The 26044-nt window shown below is 39.3% G+C and overlaps 2 protein-coding genes and 1 long non-coding RNA gene across 7 annotated transcripts in view; 2 read left to right on the top strand and 1 right to left on the bottom strand.

Moving 5' to 3' along the window:
• The first annotated feature begins 71 nt into the window (after positions 1-71).
• Positions 72-17657, top strand: DPM1 (dolichyl-phosphate mannosyltransferase subunit 1, catalytic). Its single transcript, XM_039864627.1, has 9 exons — positions 72-253; positions 2919-3018; positions 7018-7051; positions 8602-8678; positions 8763-8788; positions 10142-10237; positions 13127-13195; positions 16267-16381; positions 17298-17657. The coding sequence occupies exons 1-9, from the start codon at positions 93-95 to the stop codon at positions 17400-17402; spliced, it is 783 nt and encodes a 260-aa protein (XP_039720561.1). The 5' UTR covers positions 72-92; the 3' UTR covers positions 17403-17657.
• Positions 17658-18528: 871 nt separating this feature from the next.
• On the bottom strand, positions 18529-21535 carry LOC120603822 (uncharacterized). The gene is made up of 3 exons (XR_005653173.1): positions 21398-21535; positions 20707-20780; positions 18529-20065 (listed from the first exon to the last, which is right to left on the bottom strand). It is a non-coding gene; the product is annotated as an uncharacterized LOC120603822 (long non-coding RNA).
• ADNP (activity dependent neuroprotector homeobox) overlaps positions 21209-26044 on the top strand; it is a 32160-nt gene continuing 27324 nt past the window's right edge. For 2 of the 5 annotated variants that reach the window (XM_039864624.1, XM_039864621.1), the window contains exons 1-3: positions 21217-21356; positions 23379-23552; positions 24437-24550. The gene's annotated coding sequence lies outside the window, so the exon portion shown is untranslated. Of the gene's footprint in view, positions 21357-23378; positions 23553-24436; positions 24551-26044 lie in introns of all 5 variants that reach the window. The other 3 variants (XM_039864620.1, XM_039864622.1, XM_039864625.1) reach the window with 3 other exon arrangements.

Genomic DNA, 26044 nt, shown 5'->3' with positions numbered 1-26044 from the left:
CCCCCTCTTCCCGAATTTGGTACAGTCCGACTCGTTCCCTTCCCGCTCCGCGTTTACGTCATTCCGCTTCCGGCGTCACGCACAGTTCCGCCATGGCCTCCATGGAAGGGAGTCGTACCCCTGCGAGGTCTCGGCGGGATCCAGAGAGGCGCGCCTCGCGACAGGACAAGTATTCAGTGCTTTTGCCCACGTACAACGAGCGCGAGAACCTACCGGTCATCGTGTGGCTGCTGGTGAAAAGCTTCTCCGAGAGGTAGCGTACCTTTCCGCCCTCCCCGAGGGATGAGATGAGCTGGCTTCCCCTGCCTGGGTGTCGGCAGTTGGCTGCGCGAGGCGGCCCTGCCCGGCCTCTTCGGCTCGTGAGGGAAGCCTTGGGGAGGAAGCCATCCTGCGAGGAAAGCAGAGGCGGATACTTCTGGGATTGTCTTCGTGTTTTAGGTTCTCCTGTCTGCCCTTGGGTTTTGCGAGACACTCATTTATCTTTATTATACACTCTACGTCCCCCCGCCCCCTCGCTCTTCCCGCCGCCTTTTTCCCTAAAGGGCTGGCCAGTCTTAACTTGAGGCGAGGCTGTAAGCCTGACCTCACTCCTCCCTCTAGGTGGTCAGGATCTGCGGCCGGAGCCGGGCGTCTAAGCGAGCACGCTCACTCCCGCCCCCGTGCCGAGTGCTTATGTAAGCATGAGGTTCGGTGTCTGGGTTAGGGAGCCGATGCTGGGCTGGACACCCTTTCTGGAGAGAGCAGAAGGGCAACTTCGTTGATCGCTGGTCGCAGTTTGTTGTGGTCGTTAAACCTGGGGGCTTAGAGTTTGAATTTGAAAGTGTTTCTTCAATTTTTTTTAAAGCTTTAGAACATTCTGGTTATCAGTACAAAGTAACTTCTTTTTTTATAGTTACACTGATGGGACTGTTGTAGAAATCTTTGAAGATCTTTCCGTATCAGCACATACAAACTTAGCAAATTATTTTGAAAATTAGTTACTATTCCATATGGCAGTGTTATAATTTAACCGGGTCATGTTAACGAACATAGATTATTTTCAGAGTTTTTTGTTTTTCTTTTGTGACTTTTGCTTCACAAATGATAACGGGGCTTTGTTCACGCCATATTTCCAGCATTTTGAAAAATGGCTTGGCACATAGTGAGTGCTCCTTTATTAGATGAGTGTTGCAACAAACATTCGTATTTTTGCTGGTACACGGAGGTGGAGAAGGAGGGGGGAGTCTTCGCAATCATATTCTTGGATCGACAGAGGTGTGCTTAAAATTCATAGTTATTGCCAAATTGCTCTCAAAAAAAAGGAGATGTAAAGGCTTAGGACTCCAGCATTCTTTAGAATGTTCCTGTTCCCCCACCAGCCAGTCAGCCTGCGCATTATTAAACTTACATCGTTGGAAATGTTAATTGGTGAAAAACATTGCTGTTTTGATTATATTTCTTTGAGTGAGATAACTGTCTTCAGGTACTTTGCTCTCCAAAATTTGTTATTCATGTCTTTTTCCTCTTTTTAATTTACTTATCTTTTTATTTTGATTTCTACAAGCTCTTTTCAATTTAGAGAAGTTGTCTTGTAGTCGATCCTGTGCTCATTGGTCTTCTGATTATACAGTGTTTTTTGCTCTATTTTTAAGTGTTTTATGTAGTGTAGTTTTTTTTTTTAATAGTTTCTGAGTAGTTTTTTTTTTTAACCCTAATGAAGTTTAATGACAGAAACAACTTTTCTACTCCGATGCAATCAAATGACCTAGTGTCACCTCTGCGTGATTCCTTTAAGCTACCTCACCCTCAGGCGGTATGGATGCTTTGAAGTGGGAGAGAGGAGTAATCTTGCTTATGAATGACTTCATTTGCTTATGAAATATATCTCTTTCAGCACACGAACTAGAATCAACATCTTACATGTTTGGGCTTGTAAAGCTCACTTGCCCAAATTTAAGGCATTGTGGAAAGTGGAAGTCATTGTATCCACCCTTAGAGAATAGATAGGCTGAGTCTTGCTTTCTGGCAGGTTTGCTTGGGCTGACTTTAAGCCTTTCAGGGTGGAATGAATGTGTTTCCTGGTTGATTTCCTTGCAATTTTCTTGAAATTGGACCAAGAAGAAAAAGAATGTTGGTTGTGGAGGTTTGGCCCTGGCTCATTTTCTTTCCTCTTAAGTTTCCCAATAAAGTTAACAAAAAGAATGTCTCTTAAAGGGGGTGGGGGCAGACATTGTGGTGATCACATGTACATTTAAGTATTGTGTTGGCTTGTTGTGTTTACCGTAGTAGAAATTATCCTATGAAGACACGGAGAGCAGCTAAGAGATGTTCATTTTGAAGCATATTGAAATCTTTTGTAATTCTGTGCTATTTCTTTTTATGTGATAATACAGGATAATGGGTACAACTATTTGAAATCGTGGCGTAAGAGATTATGTCACCATTATAAAGTGGGTTTTTTAAAGGGTAACATTAAATCAGATTTATTTCTGATTGTCTTCTTTAAATCTATTTTGGATTAAATTAAAAGAATAATTACTCAGCTACTCAAGCACTTTGTGTTGTCTTAAGTATACTTTTTAAATAGTTAATATAACTGATTTATAAGTTCCGTAATTCATATATCCTATCATATGTAATGTATGCACTGTTTATATAAAGAGATAAAAATCACTGTTTTTTGTTTGTTTTAACTAAAGAATACGTTCTCTGTGAGAACTTTTTGACATCTCAGGACTCTCATAGCATTTAACAGCAACATGCTGAGTTTGGAGATGAAGTACTGAATGTTTGACATTTTGTTTAATAATTAAAGTGTTCTTTAGTGGTTAATATGGCAATAAATTTCCACTACTGGTGCACAATTAGTAATTTACAAATTATTTTTTAATTTGAGAATACTGTCTCCAAACAATACAATTTTTTTTTTTTAATTTTAGTGGGATCAACTATGAAATTATAATCATAGACGATGGAAGCCCAGATGGAACAAGGGACGTTGCTGAACAGTTGGAGAAGATCTATGGGTCAGACAAAATTGTAAGTCGTGAATATTTTTCTGTCTTACCAGTTTTATTTTTATAGGGGAAAGACGAGAGGTGAACAAGGCTTAAATTCACTCCATTTGTCTAGAACCTGAAAAGATAAAGAGTATCTTATGCACTTGGGATTTAGATGCATTTTCATTGTGCTTGAGGTTTTACATCTTTTTGATTTCTTGGACTAGTAGTAATTTTACAGCAAAATGGTGAGTCTTTGGATGAACTCTGTTTTTTATGACTGATTCTGCAGATAAATTTTCTTGAAGGACAAAATTAAAGCATGATATTGAATTGACAAGAAATATTATAGGAGTAGGTTGCAATTAGTAATGTGTATCTTGATCTTTCTTGCTTCCTATCTCTAAATGTTCTCATACTTTCAGTAGAGAATACTGCCTCCAACTAAAAGCTTATAGCTGAGAAAGGTGATTGTTTTCATGTGAAACGTGAATGACTTTTCAGAGTACTTAGCATTTTTCTTTTTGTCTGTAGAACAGTCTTGTGGGAGTAGATTGACTTTTCTGAGTCTTAAACTTTAGATTATCCCATTGTACCTTGAAGCCTGTTCTTCTATGGGAGTAACTTAGGCAGACGTAAAGTTCATTTTATAATGGCGTCATAATTTTTATTTTTGGTCACTGGTTTGAATTTTAAAATGTTTGAGCATACTAGTGAGCTTGACTTTGGGTAATTCTTGAGCCAAAAGCATACAGTTAAGTCCAGATTTAATTAGAAAGCATATTCCAGGCATTGAGTATTGTGTTTTGTATAGTGCCAGAGTTTCTCAGTCTTGGCACTATTGACATTTGGAACCCTGTAATAATTTGCTCTGGGGGGCTGTCCTGTATGGTATACGATGTTTATCATCATCCTTGTACTCTAGCCACTAGATGCGAGTAGCTACTACCCCCCTCCCCAGTGTGGCAACCAAAAATGTCTCTGGATATCATCAAATGTCCCCTTATGGCTATTGCGAAATTGTCCCTTCCTCCCAATAGAGAACCATTGGCATAGACATAAAGAAGTATTTTGGAGAACCTTTACTGATATTTACATTTCAAGAAATGGCAATTAGCATCATAAAAAATAGTCACCGAGTCCAAATATTCTAGATTAAATAACGAAATCATTTATATTTAGTTGGAGGGGATCTTGGTTGGTGGAAAGAGCTTAAAGGAAATGTGTTGCTTTTATATACATAGTAAATCTGTCCTGTACTAGAGAGTCTTTCAGTCTGTCTCACAGATGAGAAACTCATAGATCCATTATACCTCCTCCAGTCCTCTCTGAGTATATCCTGATATATAGGCGTACAGAGGAGATAAAAATTTGACAGATTTTCAGCCTTCTAGCATTGATTTCCAGTGATACCAAGTTTATATTTTTGGCCAACTGTTCACCTGTTTCTCTTTTAGAAGTTCTGGGCCATGGCCACTGATTTACATTTATTATATATAGAATACTCTGAGTTATGCGCTGCCATTTAATCTGTGAACATTACTTGACAATATTTTGCATATTTTTGTCATAGAAGCTCAGCCTTGAAGTGTAATTGATTGATTGATTGATTTTAGGGAATGCCTACTAAACGGTCCTCAAATGGTTCCATGTTTCCCATCAACACAAAATTCAAAATGATAAAAAAATAGTATTTACTATCACGATTTCCCCATACTACCAAGAAAGGTAAAATACTAAAATATTTTTTATGACCTTTATATCATTTAAATTAGACTTTTTTTTTCTTTTCGGTGTTAGGCCTTGCCAGAGATGGCACTTACTTGCTTTTAAGGATTTATGTATGTTCAGTTGAAGATAAAGGTGGAGAGAAATTATTATTGAAACTATCTTACAATATCTCAGATAGTGTTCAGACCAGATGACTAGCTGGCTAGTTTGTCAGCTAGCTTTCAAACTGACTGAAATGAATGTTTCAGAAAAAAACCAAAGAAGATATTTTTAACTCTAGTTGACGAAAATGAGATAGGAGGGTTAATTCGCTTCCCAAGGTTACATAGCTAACTAATAAATGGCTTCAGCCTTTCTATATTGAGTGCTTCTATTGCGTTTGATTGGAGGTTTGTTTCATCTCCCAACTTGAGATGGGCCATGTGCAAATTATTCTCTGCTGATGTAACTCAGGTACTAAGGATTGAAAGACAAAAGGATGAAGAATGCAGTAGTGTCAGGGGCTATACTTTCTGGTGGTTGCTACTGTCACCAGTTTGATACTCATCTTGGTTGTCATCCTGTCCATTACTGACAAAAGTATTTATGGTTACATTTTAAGGAACACAGATTATCGTTGATTTTGATATGCTTGCTAAGGACAGTGAGGTTGGTCAAAGATCATAGCAGGAAACAACAAAAAGATGATTTTTGTTCACATCTGTGTCTATATAGTAACACGTTCGTTACTTTTATACATCAAATATTACTATAGGGTTGAGCGATTTGACTAACTTAAAATATTCTGTTCATTCCCAAATACCAAAATATAATCTCTAACAAAAAAGATCAACACCCCAGTCAAATGTACAGAAACAGATAATTCATGAAACAAGAACAAGAGGCCAAAAGGAGGAGGAGGAATGAAAAAATATGCGCCTCACTAATAAGAACTGCAATATAGGAGAAGAGTACAATTAGCCTTTCTTAACTGAAGATTTGATTTTTTCTTTTCGACCCATTGTTTTTGAGATTATGGTAAAAACATGTTCCCTCAAATACTGTTGATCCTAGTACAGACTGATACCGTTTTTTTGAAATGTTATCAAGATTTTCTTTGATAAAAATTTTTTCAAAGTAAGTCTTTTGTCAAATAAAGTATAATGTAAGTTCATAAGCAGTTGTGTTGTGATGAGCCCACTCTAGAGTCTGTGCCCAGCAGCCTTATACGCACTTCTGTGAATTCACGGCTTGTTCTCCTGACAGCCCAGTGAGGTGAGCTCTGTTGTGCCCTTTACTGCCCAGATCACACAGCAAATTAGCCTGTGGCTTCAGAGTGAGGAGGCCAGAGAGCGAGGGTAGAATTAAGGGTCTGAAAGTTAAGCACAATAAATGAAACAATTTGAACTTTTCATAATGTAAGAAATAAACAAGTACATTCTTGGTGTAAAGTGTAAAGGTCACTGATAAAACTGAAGTGCCTTTGATGAGCATTTCCGGACTTGCATCCCAGTCTCTTCCTGAGGGTAAAACCCAGTCAACAGTTTGGTGCGTGTTACTGCTGACATTTCTGTGTATTATGTGTATGGTCTACATCTGTAGAACTAGGTAATGTGCTGGTGTTTTTTGTTTTTAAACATGAATGCAACCTTCGTGTATCATTTACTTTTTAATTATATCAGACAAAAAGTAATATAATTATATTATATTACTTTTTGTCACCAGATGACCTCATTCTTTTAACTGCTCCATAATACTCTATCATATGCAATATGGTTTATATTTTATATAAACTTTAGAAAATTCCAAAAGTTATAAGTAACAAAATTATCTTTTATTTGGAAAAAAGATTTTTTCCAACTGAAATGTAGGGTTATAGAAAATCTAAGATGAGCTTTAAAAGAGTGGTCTTTTCAGGGTAGATATCAGATGGGATCAGTATTTTGTCAGTAACTATCACAAAATTAAATAAAACCTGACAAAATTAAATAATTTGTTCAGTGAATTATAATTATTATAGATGATTGGTTGAATGTCTTACTCTCTGTATAAAAGCTCACCAGGCAGGAACGTGTTTCATCTATCTTTGTTCCTGCCGAAGACCTAGAGCAGCATGCATATAGTAAAAAAAAGTCTATCCTGGGTGACTTGAACTGAAAATACTTTGTTTAGAGATTTGTAATCTGAGGCAACACTAGCACATGCAGAAGATCTAGGAAATGCAGCTATATTTCTGTTAAAATGAGTAGCACTTATGTGAATAAAAAAATAATTTTTTAATAGATTTTTGATTATTTGTGTCAAAAAGAGTTGTTTCTTATCCTTACAGCTTCTAAGACCACGGGAGAAAAAGTTGGGACTAGGTAAGTAGAACTTCTCACCCCTCATACCTGCTCCTTGCCTTGGTAAGATTATCCGGTGTGTATTTTCCTAGTTTGGAACAGGGCCAAAATACAGTAACCTCCTGTGATGGTTTTTAATGATCTTAATGACATTTAAATTGCTGAACTTGAGTTGCCTGTATCAGTCAAGGCCCACTTGGGAAAACAGAAACCACTGTCAGTCTTTCAATATAGGGAATTTAATACAGAGAATCTCGTTACGTAGGTGAAGAAGTGGCTGAGAAGCCAAATGGAACAGTGAGGCTATTCAGAGACTAGTAATAGGTAGAGGTTCCTGCTACCCCAACATGGAGCAACAACATGGAGATGTTGCTTTTAGAGTCTAGGGACCGAGGCTGCCCAGAAGGGGTTGGGGTGGTGGAGTCTGGGATACCTGGCAGGAGCCAGAGCCACTGAGGATATGCAGTCAGTGCCGGGAAGCAGAGTAAGAGGGGGAGGACACTTAGACTTTCCCCTTTTCTCTCCTCCGAATCTTCCCCCTCTGCCTCCCAAAGCTGTTTGGAAGCCAGATGCCAGGAGAACCTGGGAAATAAGTTCCTGCATATAGAACAGAGTAGGGATCTGAGGGCAGACATCATGGACCACCACATTGCATTAGCTGTAAACCCTTGAACGTTTCGTTACAAGTTTTAAAAGTTATTATTTTTAAAAAAGAAAGCTTTTCCAGCTTCTAAACAGAAAGCTATAAAAAATCTCAGATGCGCTCAGTCATCCTGAGATGAAAATCCGAATGCTTTTATTTCCGTTGGTCATCACGGTTGCTTATGTTGAGAATCGGTATAACTTTACTGAGAAATTGGGGGAGCATGGAGGAAGCACAGTTCTCAGAAATTCAGTATCTGCTATCCTGAAGACTATCAGTTCCCTGACAACATCACATCTTCTGAATATCTGAATCCAGAAGGTTCTTCGGGATTGAAATAATCTGGACACTTCTATGAAAGCAGCCAAGAAAGCAGCCAAGATTTACTGACCAGTCAGTGGTGTATCCAAAAAGCTGTGATGAATTCTTTTTTACAAAAGAAGTTAAAAGAGATCAGCCTTGCTGATAAGGTCCTGTGCTGGTTTGGGGCTATAAAATGCAAGAATCCCCAGTGCCGCTCCTGACCAGTTACCTGCCAAGTCCCTGAGGGACTTTGAGGCATGAAGGTGGCTGAGTAATAGCTAACTGCACTTTGGCCCCAAATGCCAGAGTAGGGCTCAGGTATACCAGGCTTTCTACTCTACTGTGTAGAAGACACGGCATACCTGTGGAAATGGGCCAGAAGAGCAGAAGCAGGGAAACTTGTTAGAGAGGGAGCCAAGCATCAGAAGATGGTGCCCAGGACTAAGGTGAAGTCGGAATTGAGAGATGTTTTTTGATTGAGAGTAGATGATATTTAATTACAGTTCAGGATCACCTTTAGGGGACTAATGTATGCTTTTTAGTGCTTAACAATTTCTCTGTTCAAATATATATATAAGCATTTCCAGTGATTTTCTTTAATGAAGATAAACATTCTCATTTTTAGGAACTGCGTATATTCACGGAATGAAACATGCCACAGGAAACTACATAGTAATTATGGATGCTGACCTCTCACATCATGTAAGTGGTATATTTCTTTATTAGCTATTTATCATAGTCCTAGCCTATGTTACTGACCTACTGTTTATTCTTTCTGAATTTCAGCCCAAATTTATTCCCGAATTCATTAGGTAGGTAATTCTAATATTTGGAAAAATTATTCAAATCATTTATCTTATGTTGATTTTGGACTTTTTATTTTTCATTTTTCATTAATTAAAAATGAACATGCTATTTTGTTTACTATCAAAAATAAAACCAACATATAGATTTGAGACTCACAAATATATAGATATGTGACTAAATGATATTATTTTAGGAACTCTGAGGGACTAATTAAGAGATAATTCCTTTGTTATCTACATTCTTCCAGACTACAGAAAAAGATGGAAGGTGACTTCCTGTTAAGTAGAATTAAGCCCTGCATCATAAGGGTAAAACCCAGGAACAAATAGGGTTTATTCCAGGAATGCCAGAGTGGTTTATCTTAAGGAATCTGTCAACATAATTAATTTATCACATTAACAAAGAAAGCACTGTGATTAAGTCTATAGATGCTAACAGATCGAAGAGAGGGTAGTCACCCTGGGACGTGGTCAGAAAAATGCAAATTAAAATAATTGTGTGTTACTATTTTATTACCCATTAGTTTGTCAAAATTAAAAACTTACAGAGCAATACACCCAGTACCAATAAGACAGTAGAAAATGGACACACTCAGATATTGCTGGAGGAAGTGAGTTGCTACGACCTGTTCGGGAAGTAATTTCTGGTGAGATCTGTTAGAATTAAAAATACTCAGAAGCTTTATTTTAGCAATTCTGTTACATCCTACTTTGGGTAGTCTAAGCACCATTTGTAAGAATGTTTGCAGCACTATTCATTGTGTTTGTGTTGTTGGGAGTAAGTGGACCCACCATGGAATTAACCACAGGAATATACAGGTTCAGTATTTTTGCAGGTATTAAAAAGAATGGGGAAATTCTCTGTTGACCTGTAGGGATGTCTGTGATTCCATTGCGTATATTCTTAACTGACAAAAAACAAGTTGCAAAGTATACTTTTGGATTCCAATTTTGTAAAAGCAACCCAAAACCCTGAGGGGGAGGGGTCTTTGAGTTATCTTTCTGTAAACAAAGGAAGGTCTGGAGGGTTATTGGCTCTTTTAGCAGTGTTTTCTTCAGGGGGTCGAGAACAGAATGGAAGGGGATTGGGAAAACTTATAATTTTATTATTATTATTTAGGATGGTTTTACATGGTACGGTCAGCAAATGTACTGTTTTGTAGTTTTAAATATTAATATAGGAAAAAAAGAATCAGGTTTGAGAGCCTTACTTTGAAAGATCTTTCAGTAGTATGGTTTATTTTCTCGGTATTGTTTTTCTATGCAAGTCTTAAACGTTCTGTTTGTGTAAGTCATGAAAATAACTATTGAAAGCTCAATAGTTTTTTCTAATTGACAGCTAATTTGTTTTTTCTACAGGAAGCAAAAGGAGGGTAATTTTGACATTGTCTCTGGAACGCGCTACAAAGGAAATGGAGGTGTATATGGCTGGGATTTGAAAAGAAAATTAATCAGGTATATGAATGTGGTATTATTTTTCTATTTTTTAGTGTAACTACTAGAAATATGTTTGTAACAGGTATTTGGGTTAAATTACCATGCTGCCTTGGGATTTGTGGGTCAAAATGTAACTTCCAATAAATATTTCCAGATAGCTTCCTACCTACAATTTTTCCTATGATTATTTTATTTTAGACATTTCACTAAGGAAAAATCAGCATAAACCTTTAAACCTTTGGTAGAAATGGTATAATTCAGCTCAGATTTATTCTACTGGACCGTCAGCTTTGATTTTAAGGGAACTATTCATTGATATTTTTGGACTATATAGGTAGTTTTTTCCCATTTATCCATCCATCCATCCATCCATCCATCCATCCATCCATCCATCTATCCATCTATCTATCTATTTATTTTTAAGTAAATAAGACACTTCATGATTTCACCTTTTACCAAGCATAAAGTAGTGAGATTTGGAGGCAGACCTGAGTTAAAATCCTGATTGTGTCATTTAATTGCCTATGTCACCTTGCTTGCTTTACCTTTTCTAAGCTTTACTTTCCTCATCATACAATGGAAATAAAACCTACTGTTTTAGTTTTCTATTGCTGTATAACAAACCACCCCAAAGCCAAGTGACTTAAAACAACAGCTTATTATTTCTCACAACTCCGGATTAGTGGTGGTTCCTCTGCTGGCTTCACCTGGTCTCACGCAGCTTCCTTCTGCTGGAGGGTCAGCTATGCTAGAAGGTCAGAGATGGCCTCATTCATTCGTCCCATAGTTGGTGCTAATTGTTGGCTGAGGCATCTCAGTTCTGCATGTGGCCTCTCACTCTGGAAAGCTAGACCAGCCGCTTCACATGCGTCCTATGGACAGTGTCCAAGAGAACTAAGGCTGCAACCACAAGACTTCTTGAGTCCTAGGCTCTGGGGCTTACATGGTAGTAATTCTTGGTCAAAGCAAGCCTAACCAAGGGCTGGGGAAATAGAGTCTGCCTCCTGCTGGGAAGACCTGCAAAGAATTTTTCACCATTAGTATTTTCTTTTTATCACCCACTTCATTCTTGTTGAAGAGTCTGTTAAATTAATCTCAGTTTTGTCTCTTAACTGTGAACCTTGGACAAATCATTGAAAGCATGTAATTCTCAAACTTCAGAGAAATGAAGGTGTTGAATAAAACAAATGGTTTTCAGTCCTGCTGAACATTGGGATCACACAGGGAGAAAACTATACAGAATTGCTCCCTAGTCATCTACCTTTCTCATGCACACACACAATGCAGACCATTTGAGTGGATCTCCAGAGATGAGGCAAAAGCATCAGTATTTTTCATAGGCTTTCCAGATGATTCTGTCCTGCAGCCAAGGTTGAGACCGACAGTGATCTCTCAGGCCTCTCTAAATTTGGTCATTACAGCTATTATTTGAAATGAGGGAGTCCCAATGAGAACAATTTACAACTTTTAGTTGGATCACTTGAGTTGTGTCTGTCATTAGTTGTTAACGTCTATACTAACTTAGCGTATAAACTCCTGAGAAAGATTATGTTATCACTTGCTCAAGGTCTTATTTGTATGGTCCAGAACCAGAATTTGAACCCAAGTCTGTCTGACTATAACTGTATTTTAATTAAAAGACCTCAATTAAAAAATATCTTAAATAGATGTACAGATAAACATACAGTCACATTTCTTTGATTGAACACAGACTATGTCCTGGAATTTTTTGTAGCTTTTAGAAGCAAATTGAAGAATAAAATGTTTTTATTAGCCATTATCCCAGCTATATCCCTATCTATGTTATTTATTTAAAAATCATCTTTCCAATAGAGGGCTTTGGTGGGTTACCTTGGCATAGAAACTGTTCTCTCCTGGCTGCCCCCGAAAACTTTTTCTGAATCTGAGCACAATAAAATAGCTACAACACAAAAGTCACTGTTTCCAAGGGCAATTCACATCTTTTTGAAATTTTAGTAATAGATACTGTAATAAATTGTAATGGGTTGACACTTAATTGTGTTTGAAGCACATACCCCAAAGTTATTGTTATGGACTCAATGTGTCTGCTAAAATTCATGTGTTAAAGTACCTAACCCTGAAAGCATTGGTATTTGGAGATGAGGCCTTTGGGAGGTAATTAAGTTCATATGAGGTCCTGAGTGTGAGGCACTCATGGTGGGATTGGTGCCCTTTGAAATAGAGACCAGAGAGCTTGGCCTCTTGCCTCCCACAGCACGCCCTGCCCCACCGTGTGAGCACACAGCAAGAAGGCAGCACAGGTAGGCCAGGAAGAGGGTTTTCACCAGGAACCAAGTCTGTGACACATTGATCTTGGACTTCCCAACTCCAGAACTGTGAGAAATAAACATTTGTTGTTTAAGCTGATATTTCGTTATAGCAGCCCAAGCTGAGTAAGACAGTCTCAGAATGAACCTTTGGTCAATTTCCAGAGATTGCCAAAACCCTCTACTACTTGCACACTTTTTTTTTTTTTTTTTAAGTGTCATTTTTAAGTAGACTGACCTATCCCTTTGTGCTTATTAGAATCTGAAAAGGAAACTCCAAATCCCTGATCTCTCTTGCTGGCCGATGGGTGTTTAGAATGCTACATAATGGCTATTGGCTTAAAAATCTTATCGTTCATAGCTAAAGTTTGAAAGAATGATTGCTTTATAGGTCCCCTCTAAATGTCACATTGAAAGAATTATAATCCCTGTTCCGAAAAATGAGAAACATCAGATCTCTTCACTGACAAAAATTTCCTTTGTTCTATAGAATTAACATGTTTTTGAAAGTGTTGCATTTCTTTATGAAATTAGTATTTTTAGTACTCTGCTCTTGAATGTATTTCTCTTGTTTAGAAATGATATTTTATAAAGAAAACCTAATTGTTTTATTCGACAGCCGTGGGGCCAATTTTATAACTCAGATTTTGCTGAGACCAGGAGCATCTGATTTAACAGGAAGTTTCAGGTACAGCGAAAACTTATAATTTTATGTTTTCTACTATTTATAACTTCTTGCCTAAATTTCTTGCTTTACAGTGGCTTGTTTTAAAGAAATCCTTTTCATTTCTACCCGTTTTTGTTCTGGAACACTAAAAAGGGCAGACTGAGATTCTTTAGAAGATGCTAGTGAAGCGTGAGCATCTTCTGAAGAAAAATATTGGACTTTTTAAAGAGCATCGAAGGCAGGTCTTAGGTTAATGTGCTTGTTAATGTTGGTATTAATAATGCTCAGCCTCCTCAGACCGCTCACTGCTCATCCTGAATGTTGCTGTCACTGGTAGCATTCACCAAAGAACAACGCCACTTCCAGGAATTTTCCTGTAGTTCATATGAATATTTATAGCATTGTCCACCAGAAAGTTTAAAATCTTTAATAGTTATATAGAGCTTATTTAGTTACCCTTTTCTTCACGTTTTTTATTTCAAAAAATTTTTTAATTGGTGAAAAGCCTCATGTTAGGTCCTTGGGTTATTTTTAATTTTTGTTTATTTTCGTTTAATTTTAGACTTCCTGCAGTAGATGTACTATTTTATATAACCATGTCCAATGACTAAAGACTGACAGATTTATTTTTTTAATCTCTGAAACTATAAAATGCCTATTTGTCTACTTTAAGGCCCAAATCCTATGCATTAGTTAATAATTTATGTATTACTTGATACTTTTTCCATTAAATCTTGATTCTTCAGTCCTTCATTAGAATTCACTCACAAATTAGGAGCTGCCTGTTGAAGGTAACTAGTATAGCTGCACGTCTGTTGAATAGCAGTTCAGAGATAGTAAGACAAAGTAAAAAGTGAAGAAATTTTTTTAAATGTCCTACTTGGTAAAAATAAAAGTGCGTATGAGCCCAGGGCAACAAAAAAAATGGAGAGAGGAGCTATCACAAATTAGAGGTCAAATAATGAAAATGAAGCCCTCTCTAGAATTAAAATGTAAATTGATTGGATAGCAGAATTCAGTGTATAAAAGATCAGGGCCCATAAGTACATCCCTTTAGTTCCACACTTCAAGGCAAAGGAATAGTGTATTATCTGATTAAGATCACTGATTGCCATGTAGCGACAATGCAGAGAATAATGGCACTCACAAAATCTCTACAGAGGGCGTGGCCAGTGTGGACTTCACAATCCTACAGGTACAATGACTGAATGAAGGTCTAGGTGGCTTCCTGGTTGTGGAGACAGGGGCTTTGCTTTTTGGCCTTGTTCTCTTAGTTACTACATCAAAGGGCCCCTTCACAGTCGAAAGCTATGCAGGTGCTTTCAAAAAAGCTAAAAAGTGATTCATTTTAGACCCAACAAATATTTATTGCATGCCAAGCACTGAACAAGAGTCAAAGTCCCTGTCCTCATGGAGTTTAGACATTCTAATGATGAGACTTACGGCTACATAAAATACATGTAGCATCACGTAGATTATGCTGTGGAGAAAAACACAGCAGGAAGAGTAATGGGAATGGGTGCCTCACTGCCACCAGAACCATGCGAGGATTAGGGGAGGGGGTGAGGATGAAGGATGGACGGCCTGGGCGCTCTAGATCTCATGTAGCGAGAGCAGTGATTGGGTGTATTCTGTGCAAATCGCAGAGCAGCCACACATGGACGAAAGTGAGCCTGTGATTGACTATTTTTAGTTACAGCTCAGTGTCCCTTCATAAGAGTAGTAGTGATTTATTAAATACATTCACTCAAGTTCAGTTTCTCATTAGATAAAGTTCATTAATTGGCATTAGATCTCTAGTATTTAGGAGGCATATGGCTTCTACAAAATATAATCCCAAAAAGGCTGCTGTCTGATGTAAGCCATTTAATATCAAAGACCATTTGGATCCCACTTATCCTATTTGTTGGCTCATATGGCTTCACGTATGCAATTTTACATAATCAGCCATAGTTTGAAAGAGATTGTGGTCAGGGAAGAAAGGGACAATGAAGAAAAATAAATGTTTTACAAACTGACTCTTAAAGGAACAAAATTCATAGCCTAATCCCAATTTGAAAGGTAATGCTGAACATCACATCACGATCATAATCTTTCCCACATACTCAGTCCTCCCCTATTCAACTTTATTTGACATGTATCTTTAGTTTCTGCTGCTAAAACCCCAAAACCCCAAAATATAAAAAGGTGCCTTAAACACAGTTGGCTGCTCAGTAAATATTTGTTACTGAATAAATATTACTACTATCAGATTCCCCTCACTTCATATTTATTCTAAACTTGTTTTGAATTCTTATGGAATCTGTGTAGGCAAAAGAGTATACACACTAGTCCTCCTCAGGTTCCTCTAAGAACCGTGGTTTCTGTCATTTTATATACACTTAAAAGCTTGAAAAGCCAAAAGGCAGGGTAGCCTTAGTGGAAACCTGAGGAAAAAATGCGGGTTCCAGGTAAACCCCTTGGCCATTGTAGATCCAAGTGGCCTTAGCTTCCAAGAGAACAGTTACACCAAACTGCCTGCCAGCTTGCTCCAAAAACGCTGTCCTACTCACTGAGACTGTTTGGGGTTTGTTGTTGTTTTGTTTTACCTCGGTGACTGAAAACAGGAAGCTCCTGAAGAAGGTGCCTGGGTTCACTCACAGGATTTCCCAGCTCCCTTGTCTTACTTTGTAAATCTGATGAGCTTTGTGTTTGGCCTGCAGTCTATCTAAAGTTAGGCTGCATGTTCACCCATTATAAGTTTCTAACTGACCTCAAGTGGTGATAGCTCTGTCCCACTAGGATTGCCTCAATCCTGTCATGCCTAGTACCTTTCTTAACCTAACCAAGATCATCCTGGTGGGGGCGGGGGGACTTAGTTTATCCTAGGGAATAATATATTATTTAGTAGATCTCAGCAAATAAAAACTTGTCGTAAACATTTATAAGGAAACACCTATAAGCTACTAGGTTGTTATCTAGTTCGTATTGTTGCTTCATCATCATCTATCAACTCTGTTTCAATATTTGAAAGAGTTTCTCTTCTTCCATGTAGGATACATGTAGGCAAGTGTATTTATCCAGCTGTTGATATATTTTTTAATTTTGTACAGGTTATACAGAAAAGAAGTTCTACAGAAATTAATAGAAAAGTGTGTTTCTAAAGGCTACATCTTCCAGATGGAAATGATTGTGCGGGCAAGACAGCTGAATTACACTGTTGGCGAGGTATGCAGCTGACGGTAGACAGTATGTGTATTCCTCATAAACAATAACAAGGTTTAAACGTCTTATGATAAAAAGTTTCTTTCACAACTACTAAATGTGGAAGGCTTCCAGTTGTTTAGAATTTCCATGCACTAAAGGGTGAAAGTGTACATTCCTTTCAAATTAATACATTTGACCTACCAAGATTTAAAACATTAACAGAAGGCAGCATTACCTTTAAATAATTAAAAATTACTGGTACCTTCTCCATCCTTGACCTTTCTTCTGACCACTGAACTTTCTAGGATGAGTCTGTGTGCTGCTTTTCCTCTTGCCATGGCCAACAGCCATCCTACTTTAAAATGAATGCTCTCATTGCCCATTTCATAGGAGTAAATGAAAAGGACAGGAATTATTTGGGACAGGGAGTCTGTAAACTCTTAGAGAAGATTCTCCTCATTATACACTAATTAGTTATCACTAATATTCTTATTCAGACCAAGAAACCTAACTAGAATGCTATTTCCCTTGTGGAAGTTACAAGATTTTTAACTTAATACTAAAACATAGGACAGCAACATCTGATGGACTGATGAAAAAATTAAGTGAAAAGGCCATTTTACTTTTGGAGTATAATTTTTTCCTTGAGATGCAGTCTGAAACTTAAGTAAACCAACTTAACATGCAGGATCAATGCTTTCAAACAGTTTTCAGTTAGGTTCATATGGCCTATTTTTAGATAATAAACTTCATGCTTAATTTTAAAGACTTGGAGGTGCACGCAGTTGCTGTAAGAGTCCCCTAAGTCTAAACTTACTTGAAAGACTTGCTGTCATAGGACTAATCTTGTTTCTGTTGTATTAATAATTTTTTATGCCTGCTACTCTTCCTTTCTAATATTTTTGAAGACTGACTTAATGTATATTTTTTTAACTAGGTCCCAATATCATTTGTGGATCGTGTTTATGGTGAATCCAAGTTGGGAGGAAATGAAATAGTCTCTTTCTTGAAAGGATTATTGACACTTTTTGCTACTACATAAAAGAAAGTTATTCATTTATATTTATCATGTTCATTTCAATTTAAACGTAGAGGAAGCCTGGTTGCTGATTTTTATAAAATGTACTCTTAGAGCATAAATCATAAGGTAAGGTAAATTTCATGCAAATCTTTTTTCTGAAGAAACTCCATTTTATATGTCAAATTAAATTAGAAAAATGAGCAGTGTTATCAATTTTCGTTTACATTTTGCTGTATTAAGACCTATAAATAAATGTATATGGGGTTTTGCATAAAATACTGTCTTCATAGAGTATGTGAATGCAGAATTTCTGACATGGGGAAGATTTTGAAATATTTATAAACTGGGTTCATAGCTTTTTGTACCTAACAGATGTCAGAAGAGGAATGCTGATTATATTGATGATATATATATATATATATATATATATATATATATATATATATATATATATATATATATATATGACTGCTTATGAATTGAAAAAGAAATACACACCTCTGCCCTTTTAAAATATAGCTGAGATGTCTTTAAGTCAGATAAAACTACATTTAGGGCAGTTTTAGAGTTTGGTTCTTTGCAGCTGTTGAGTTGATGAAGTAATTCATTTGTCAGAGCACGTCTTTTAAAATAAACCTTGTGAACTGTAAATTACTTGACGGCACTTGATAGCATAGCTGCTTTTTTCTCTTCTGAGCAGTACCTTCTCTCAGTAAGCAAAAATATTGATACTAAAGCATCAACTTAGCTGCTATAGTAATTTTTAAACATGTTACAAACTATATAAAGATTTTTTTCTCAAAATAATTCTTTTCATGTTATTTCAGGACCCTTAACAAAGCATATATCTTTACTAATAGGAGAAAATTCCTTCCCTATAACTTTGTTCTGACAGTTAAAATACAGGTTAAGTTGTTCAATAAAGCCAGCACAGATGTTCTGTTTACCTTCTCTAAAGTAGGTACTTCAAAAAAGATCGATTTCTGACTTTAGCATGGCTTTTGGATCATGCAGTATATTTTAAAATTTGGGGTAAGACATACTGTGAGCAAATAAGCTTAAGAACAAGTTGACTTTCCTTTGCAAATTAAAAGAAGCAGCATCTCTAAGTTATTTAATAAGGATATTTAGTGAAGAGCATTTCTAGTTACATTTTCCTGGCTTTAATTTGGCTGCTAAAGTCAATAAATTTAGTCTGATTTTACACTTGAATTTCCAACGGATCTTATCAGAAATGAATACCAGAGTATAAAAGTTTTCATGCCATTTTGAACATTACCTATTCCCATAGTTGAATCCTTATGACATATTCCAATAAAGGCCTCTACTAGGGTACTTCTCTTTTATACAGAGCTGTACAGCAGCCCACCAGGTACCCACTTTCCTTGGGGAAGTGACTTCTCTCATCATTAATAACCAGAAAATTCATCACTGTTTGATGTAAAATTAGTTTTAAGCTGAGACAGTAATACTTTTTTTTTTTAAAGTATTTAGAATCTATTCTTTTTCATCTAAACCCAAAGTTCAGTTTTCACTGTTGAGTATTTGGAGCAAAGATGAGGTAACTACTTCAGAGATCCCATTAGTATTGCTTTCTCAGACCTCACTAGAGTATTTCAGTTCTTATTCCCACAGTCATTACAACACTGTCCCTGAAATTTACAGTAAAGAAAGAATTTGAGCAGTGAAGACTTTCACCATTTGGAAGTTATTTAGGAAAGAATCTGGACTATTTAGATGCATTTTTGTAGTAAACCTGGTGACTTAAACACTGTAAAATCATTTACATGTGAATCCAGCATCCCTTCTTACTTTATAAATGAGGCCGAGGATGAAATCCAGATGTTCTCTCTTTGTATTATCACTGTATGAAATCTATGTATATCTAAGATTTCATCCAAACTTAAGATAAACTTTTTGCTTATTTCATATTAGCTTTTGCCTGTCTTCAACAACATGTAATTTAGAGGCTTCATCTTTGTCTAAATCAAATTCTTTGTCCCCCACCCTTCCTTTTTTTTTAAAAGACTTATTTCAGCTATTGTTTTCCTTGAAAACATTGATTTGGTTTTTAAGGATATATTTTATCACAAGTTCAGAAATTCATGTAATACTGTGTTGCATGAAACAACTTGTTAAACCTGCTAACTGAAGGGTTAGGCAGCGAGATACATGTAACCAACAATGTATATCATTTTCATTTAAGATTCTTTGGGGATGTTACGCATAGCTTGAAACTGTTAACGTGAAGTTTAGAGAAACAGCAAAAGATAAGTGTATTTACAGAGCACATCTTAAAATGATCTTGGTTAATCCTTCACAGTTGGCATTTACTAGTTTTCAGTATGTCTAGCCAATGATACACTTCGATGCATTCTATTAAAGGTGGGTTAAAAATGTTGAGATAAATGTGTTGGTTGACGTTGACCTAAATTTACAAAGGCAAACTGTCCATGTGCTGTCTTATGCTATCGAATTGTGGGAGCACTAAAAGTGACTGTCCCTGGGACTCCAGTCCAAGTGTGCTTTTCAAGGATCTTGAGGTCCATTGGCAACATCATTTCTCATCCTTAGGCTTCACCAGTCTAGTGGCCTCAAAGCGCTAGGGGTCTCATTTGTTTTCTTCAAGCCAAAGAGAAGAGCCCATCACTGCCTTGGAAGGATGTGAAGTCCCGGCCTGCTTTCTGTAAAACACACCCTGCCCACTCAGTAGCCTACCCCGACAGGAAGGGGGACAGGCATCAAGCTGCTGTGTGAAGCACGAGGCCCTCACACCTCATTTAAGGCTGGAGGCGTCAGGCATGACCTGCCAGGTGTCCCTGCCCTTCCCGCTGCTGCCCAGCCCGTGAGCGCGCAGGCCTCCCGGCACGTGGAGCCGCAGGGCGGCCGCACAACCCCTCCTGCCAGATGTAGTCCAGGCCCAGCTGGGCCCGCGCAGGGATCCCCAGCACGGCCACCTGACTGAGTGCAGGGCGTGCTGCGGCCCGCTGCTTGTGCCTCCGCCGCCGGCGCTGCGGCCAGAGGAAGGCGCCTGCGGTGCACACGGGCCCTGGAAACGCACTGCGGCCATTATCCGCGGCGCCTCCTAGTGGGTCAATGGCAAATCTTTCTGGTTCTCGCGAGAGCTCCCCCTCAGTGGGGATTATATAATATCCTTTAGGCGGGGGTGAGGGTACTGGTGCCAACCCCCTCAGAGAAAAGTTAGATGCAAGCAATGGTGGGAATAACAGATGTCCCTGGGGGCTATGTGGGGAAGGGGTGCTGTCCCCCAATGCCCCCCCACTTAGCTGGACAATGAGTCCTCTTATGCTAATGAGGTACTTACGTCACTTCCGCTCTTTCTCGGCCGCCATTTTGGCTAGGGCAGGTTCGGGACTCTCTCCGAGGCGCTTGTATTGTCTGCTGAGGCGGGATAGCCCTTCCCCGCCCGTTGCTGCCGCCGCCTCCGCCGGCCCGGTCTCCCCTCCGCCGCCCGCCGGGATCCATGAGCTGAACTCCCGCCCCCCCCGGCCGCCGCCATCTTGTGCCCCCTCCCCCTCCCGCGGGCAGCGCTAAGGGGGATTTTGGCGTCTCCTCAGACACAGCTCCCTCTCTCGGTCCCCGCAGCTGAGGAGCGAGAGGAGTGCGGCCGCCGCCGCCCGCCTGCCCGCGCCGGTGAAGCGGCCTCTCCCACACCCTCCGTCTCCTCCCTCCGCCCCTCCTTTGTCTGCACCGCTCGACGACGCTGCCGCCGCCGCCCGCGCGGGGACTGGAGGGAGCCGCTCGCGCCGCCGCCGCCGCCCGCCGCTCTGCTGCGCCCGCCGCGCCCCCCGGCAGCAGCCGCGGCCGCGGCGCGAGCCGGAGCCCGCCGAGGCCACCGAGCCGGAGCGCGACGAGGCCCCGGGCGCGCCCTCGCCGTCGTGCCGCCGCCATCCGCCCGCTGCCGCCCGGCCCCCGAGCACGCCGGCCCCGCGCGCGCCTCGAGGCCGAGTCAAGGTAAGCCGCGCGCGGCCCCGCGGCCCGACCCTGCGCCCGACCCTCGGTCCGCGCGGCTCCCGCCGGGCCGGCCCCGCGGGCTCATTGTTGTTGGCTTGCCAGCCTTCCGACCGCACATGCTCCTTTGCATACTCCGGGGCTGACGGACCGCCCGCCCCGCGCGGACCGCTACCCGGCTCTGCTCCGGGGGCCGGGCGCCTCCTCCTGCAGCCCGACCCCCCGCTCCCCGCCCCGTGAGCCCGCGGAGGCCAGCAGCCAGCCTGGCCACCGGAGCTTTTACCGCTAATGGCATCTCCTTCCACCCCGCCCCCAGCAAGAACCGAGCTGCTCCCATCCCTGGAACTCATCCCTTTCTCCCGCCCCCCCCCTCATCGAGCCCCCCACGCACACCCCCAGTGCCTGGGACGAGCCTCCTGCCAGGTCTACCCACCCTTAGCTGGGGGAGGGGGGATGGATTGGGGGGCGGGGAGCATGCATGGCACGGAGTGAAAGTCTTTGCCTCTCCTGTGCAGTCCTTCCTCTCCAACATGCCAGCTCCCCTCCTATCCTGAGCACGGAGTCCACCACCACCCCTGTAGTCTATCGCAGCTGCCTGGTCAGCACGGTCTCTTGGAAGCATTGTGAGCCCCAACTTTGCAATAAGATGGTAGAAAATGGAAATCTAGAAAGCTGCGGAAAGATTTTTTTTTAATGCAATGAATGGGGAGTAGTTCTTTGAGCACCCTTTTATTCACCTCTTCTTTCCTCTGGGCTGCCTGCCTGCCTTCCCCTCCCCCCCCCACCTAACCTGGATGCCTGTCTGCTGGAAAAGGCGCGATTGCTTCTCTTCCTCTTCTGCCCAAGACCAGGCGCTAATATCTAATATCCTATTTAGCTACACACATACCCACACTAAGTCTTCTTGATATTCTTGCATTCACCATTTCTTCTGGACAGTTCTTGCCATAACACCATTTCTCAGACAAAGGCTTAGGAAGGAAAAAGAACCAAACTGTTTCCTGTGTTTGCCATTTTAATGCTGTCCATTCTCACACACCCTATTTCTATTCCTGATGCTTTTTGTGCCAGTGTCTTGAACCTTCGACATGTAAAAAAAATAAAAATCTGGGCAGCTTGATAGAGTTTCTTTATAAATCTGCATTGTTGCTTCTGGTTTATGGCCATGAAGAAAATACCAGCCCCCACCCAAAATGCACCGCAGCCAAGTCGGCTAAAGGCGATGAGTGTTGGAGTCAGTAGGGGGCGCATTCCCTGCACTGGGTAAGGCTGCAGAGGGGGGAAGGGCCCCAGAGCTAGAACAGGATGTGCTTCACAGCGCCTTCTACAGACCATGGGAAAATGGGCCCAGCAAGACACACACTCTGCACTCTTCTTAGTTGGTGAGCTGATAGCAACATGGCGAAGGATTAAATGAGTCAAGAGCAGTGATTTTGTATCTTAAAAAGAATTCGCCCTACATATTAGAAGTTCTCTTTACTTTTTCAAAACTGTTGACCCTCAAACAATCCACATTTGTTCTTGACAGATCACCTTGGCACATCCTTGGTACACAAATTTCCCCTTCTCTGGAATTCTGGAATTCTTCCACCTTAAACTTTGTGTCATCATATCTTTCCAAGGTCATACGGTAAAGAGAAAAGTGCGAAACCCAAGAGTAACTGGTTTGGGGTATTGCTGATTACATCCCTTCATGACCCAAATCTTTCCAACTCTTTGAGAGTTAATCATTCTTGAGGAATGTTAGAGGTCAGTGGGGTAGTAATTTTCGTAAGCATGTAGATGGGTGTCATGATTTGCAAAGTCTTGTTGGTAAACATCAAGCCCATGTTGAGTTCTTCATTGTCAAACTCAACAGTTGATTGTAAAATTTTGGTTTTTTCTAACTTTGGACTTGTAATTGTTATTTGTTATCTCAGTAGCCAACCACCTTTGCAAAAGTGTTGACACCAGTCTTCTGTGAGCACCCACCTTCTTAGGGTGTGTTGATTTCTATAGATTTTACTCCTCTTGTTATTTCCATAGGTGTGAGATGCACAATGCGAAACCTAGGCCCCAGCTTTTGCACCATGATGCACAGGGTTGTACTTTTTGTACTGAACTGATAGGTGGCCTAGTGGTTATGCCCTGTACTACCATTTTGAGGATCTGGACTCCGTTCCTGCTTTGCTCTTTGGACCACATTGTCAATTCACACCGGTGGGTATATTCATTTTGGAGGGTGGGAACTGCAGCAACAGGGAAGCCAGAGATTTCTTTCTCCTTGGTCACCACCAAAGCCAACACTTCCAAAATTTCAGCCTAGCCACATTCCTTAAGGAACCGGTTAGAGCTGGTGCAGTAATGGGTTCTGAACAGAGAAATGACTTACTGCTTGTTTAAGAGAAAATTTTAAGTTGCTAATATTGTTTTAATCATTTGTAATCTACTCTTGTATATAAACTATGTTCTCAATTGTTATTCCGATGACCCAATCTCAAGAGTTGTGAAGCTTCTAAAAACAAAGATTCTCTGATCAGAACAGGCTTTTCCATAAACCGGTACTTGCTACCAAAGATTGACAGTGGTTGTTGATACTGAAGGGTACTTTTAAGACTTTGTGGCAAGTATTTTATGTAGCTACACCAAGGTAAACTTATGGGAAAATGAATGGGTGTATTCTTTGATACATAGTTAACCAGTTGGTGCTTATGAGAGACTCTTCATTGGACATTTGCTACCAAGTAACATTTTGGTGAGTGAAAAGGAGGCAATTTGGTTTAGGTATTTCATTAGAGACGTAACTGTATTACATTTACAATTATTTAGTAATTATAAGACTCAGATATTTAACGTAAATGATATTCCATATAATCTCTAAATGCCTTTCAATATTTGTTAAACAAATATAATTTTGACCTGTATTTGATCTTTGATGTACAGTTATACAGATTTTTTTAAATCAGTAATTTGAAGACAATTTCTTATTTGAGGGTATTTTGTGATGAAGTTTTTGAAGATTCTTTTGTTTGATTTAGCAGATTATACATACAATACAATGTTAACCGATGTCCTTAGTGGTAATAGCCATTTTCCCCTTACAGGAAAAGTTGCTGTGAGCTCTTAGAAAAACATGTAATCTGCAGTTTCAAAGGTTTCCTGGTTTTGACACTCAAAAAACGAAGGTGAAACAATTGGGCTTGAAGGCCGAGATTTAGGTAAATTGTGAGGGTCTTCATAAAAGTATAGTAAAAAGCCTCAATTAACTAGAGGGTGGGGTATGGGTATCCTGTTTAATTGAACTTTAAGTGGAAATTCTTTCATCTTGGCTCTTGGTGAAAATTTCATAAGACTACCTTACTAGAGGCGGCTGCTATACATTGAACAAACTAAATCTTTCATTTGGATTTTTATAGTCTCTCTGTGGTAGACTCAGGTGATTGGGCTGTGACAATCTAAAGACCCTTCCCTGCCCTACCTATCTGGAAGTCATTGGATTGAAACATACCCTGTGAATTTGTTTTGCTTAAATTTTATTTTTTCCTTAAACCAGAGTACATGAAAAGTTGTAATATTATTTATATTAAAACGTCACCATGTTGAACAGATTAAGTGTCAAGTAAGTTCTTAATTACTCTTATTTTGATGACCCACTCTCAAGAGTTACTAGGCCTCTGAAAACTTTAAAGATTCTCTGATCAGATCAGGCCTTTCTATGAACATGTACTTGCTACGAAATAACCAATAATAGGGTTTGATCAAGTAAAATGGCTTTTTGGTATTTCATTATAACATACATGCATACTACTTTTGATCACTAAAAGCATAATTATATGAGGTACAGTATGAGTTAAATTGTTGCTTTCCTTGTAACTTGAAATTTCCAAACTACTAAAAATTATTTTAATATTTTTCAAAATTTATATGCTCACCAATCTGTTGGTTGATATATTTAAGATGTACACATGCTAGCTGCACATTTAATTGAATATTAGAGTGTAAAAGGAAGATAGCTGTTGTTATTAAAAAATAGAATCTAAGTGTATTTATCTTTTGAGAAATATATAAATAAGAGAATTGCATAAGTTGTAATAGACCTTGGCAGATTAAATCCATTACACAGTGTCTGTGTATACACAAAATACAGTCTGCTTTTTTAGAATTGGAAATGTAAGTGCAGAGAGAAACATCAGAATTAAACATTGTAGATTTTTAAAAATAACCTGTTTAAATCTTAGCGAAATAAACTTTTTAAAATGGTGTGAAAGTACAAAAAAAATTGAAGTTTTTATTTTATAAGATATTAGAAGCAAATTTGTAGTTTATACCAAGACGCCCGACACTGTTGCGTAATAAGCCACTTGTTCAACCTGGACTTCCAAAAGACTTTCACTTTAAAAGAATGTCATAAATTCTGTCTTCCAGAAGGTAAAAGTACTTTCCATGAGAATTTAACTTTCATTTACTTGCCTAAAGAGACAAGGAGTAAGAAAATTATTGCTCCCCTATGTAAATAATTTAATTATAGTTAGATTCACAGAGCTTAGCCTGTTATTAATATTAGTTAAACTTGGTTTTTCTCCTTTAGTTTTGTGAGAGATTGTGGTAGTAAATCTGGAGCATGTGCTGTATTTTGCTGATGTGCATCACTGTCAGCTATACATTTTGTGTTGTTAGTTTAGAAACTTGGCGTTTGAAAGTGTTAGGAACCA

The sequence above is a fragment of the Pteropus medius genome, unplaced genomic scaffold (assembly GCF_902729225.1).
Source record: "Pteropus medius unplaced genomic scaffold, Ma_sr-lr_union100, whole genome shotgun sequence".
In the NCBI taxonomy this organism is placed as follows: Eukaryota; Metazoa; Chordata; class Mammalia; order Chiroptera; family Pteropodidae; genus Pteropus; species Pteropus medius.
Note: the sequence above shows the minus strand (reverse complement) of the source record. Positions and strands in the feature narration are given on the sequence as shown.

What these genes read in the sequence shown, in the direction of transcription:
- DPM1 (XM_039864627.1), top strand. Translation starts at nt 93, where the DNA reads ATGGCCTCCATGGAAGGGAGTCGTACCCCTGCGAGGTCTCGGCGGGAT. An exon ending in GTGAAAAGCTTCTCCGAGAG is followed by an intron (nt 254 to 2,918) that starts GTAGCGTACCTT and finishes TTTTAATTTTAG; the next exon opens with TGGGATCAACTATGAAATTA. An exon ending in TTGAAAAGAAAATTAATCAG is followed by an intron (nt 10,238 to 13,126) that starts GTATATGAATGT and finishes TTTATTCGACAG; the next exon opens with CCGTGGGGCCAATTTTATAA.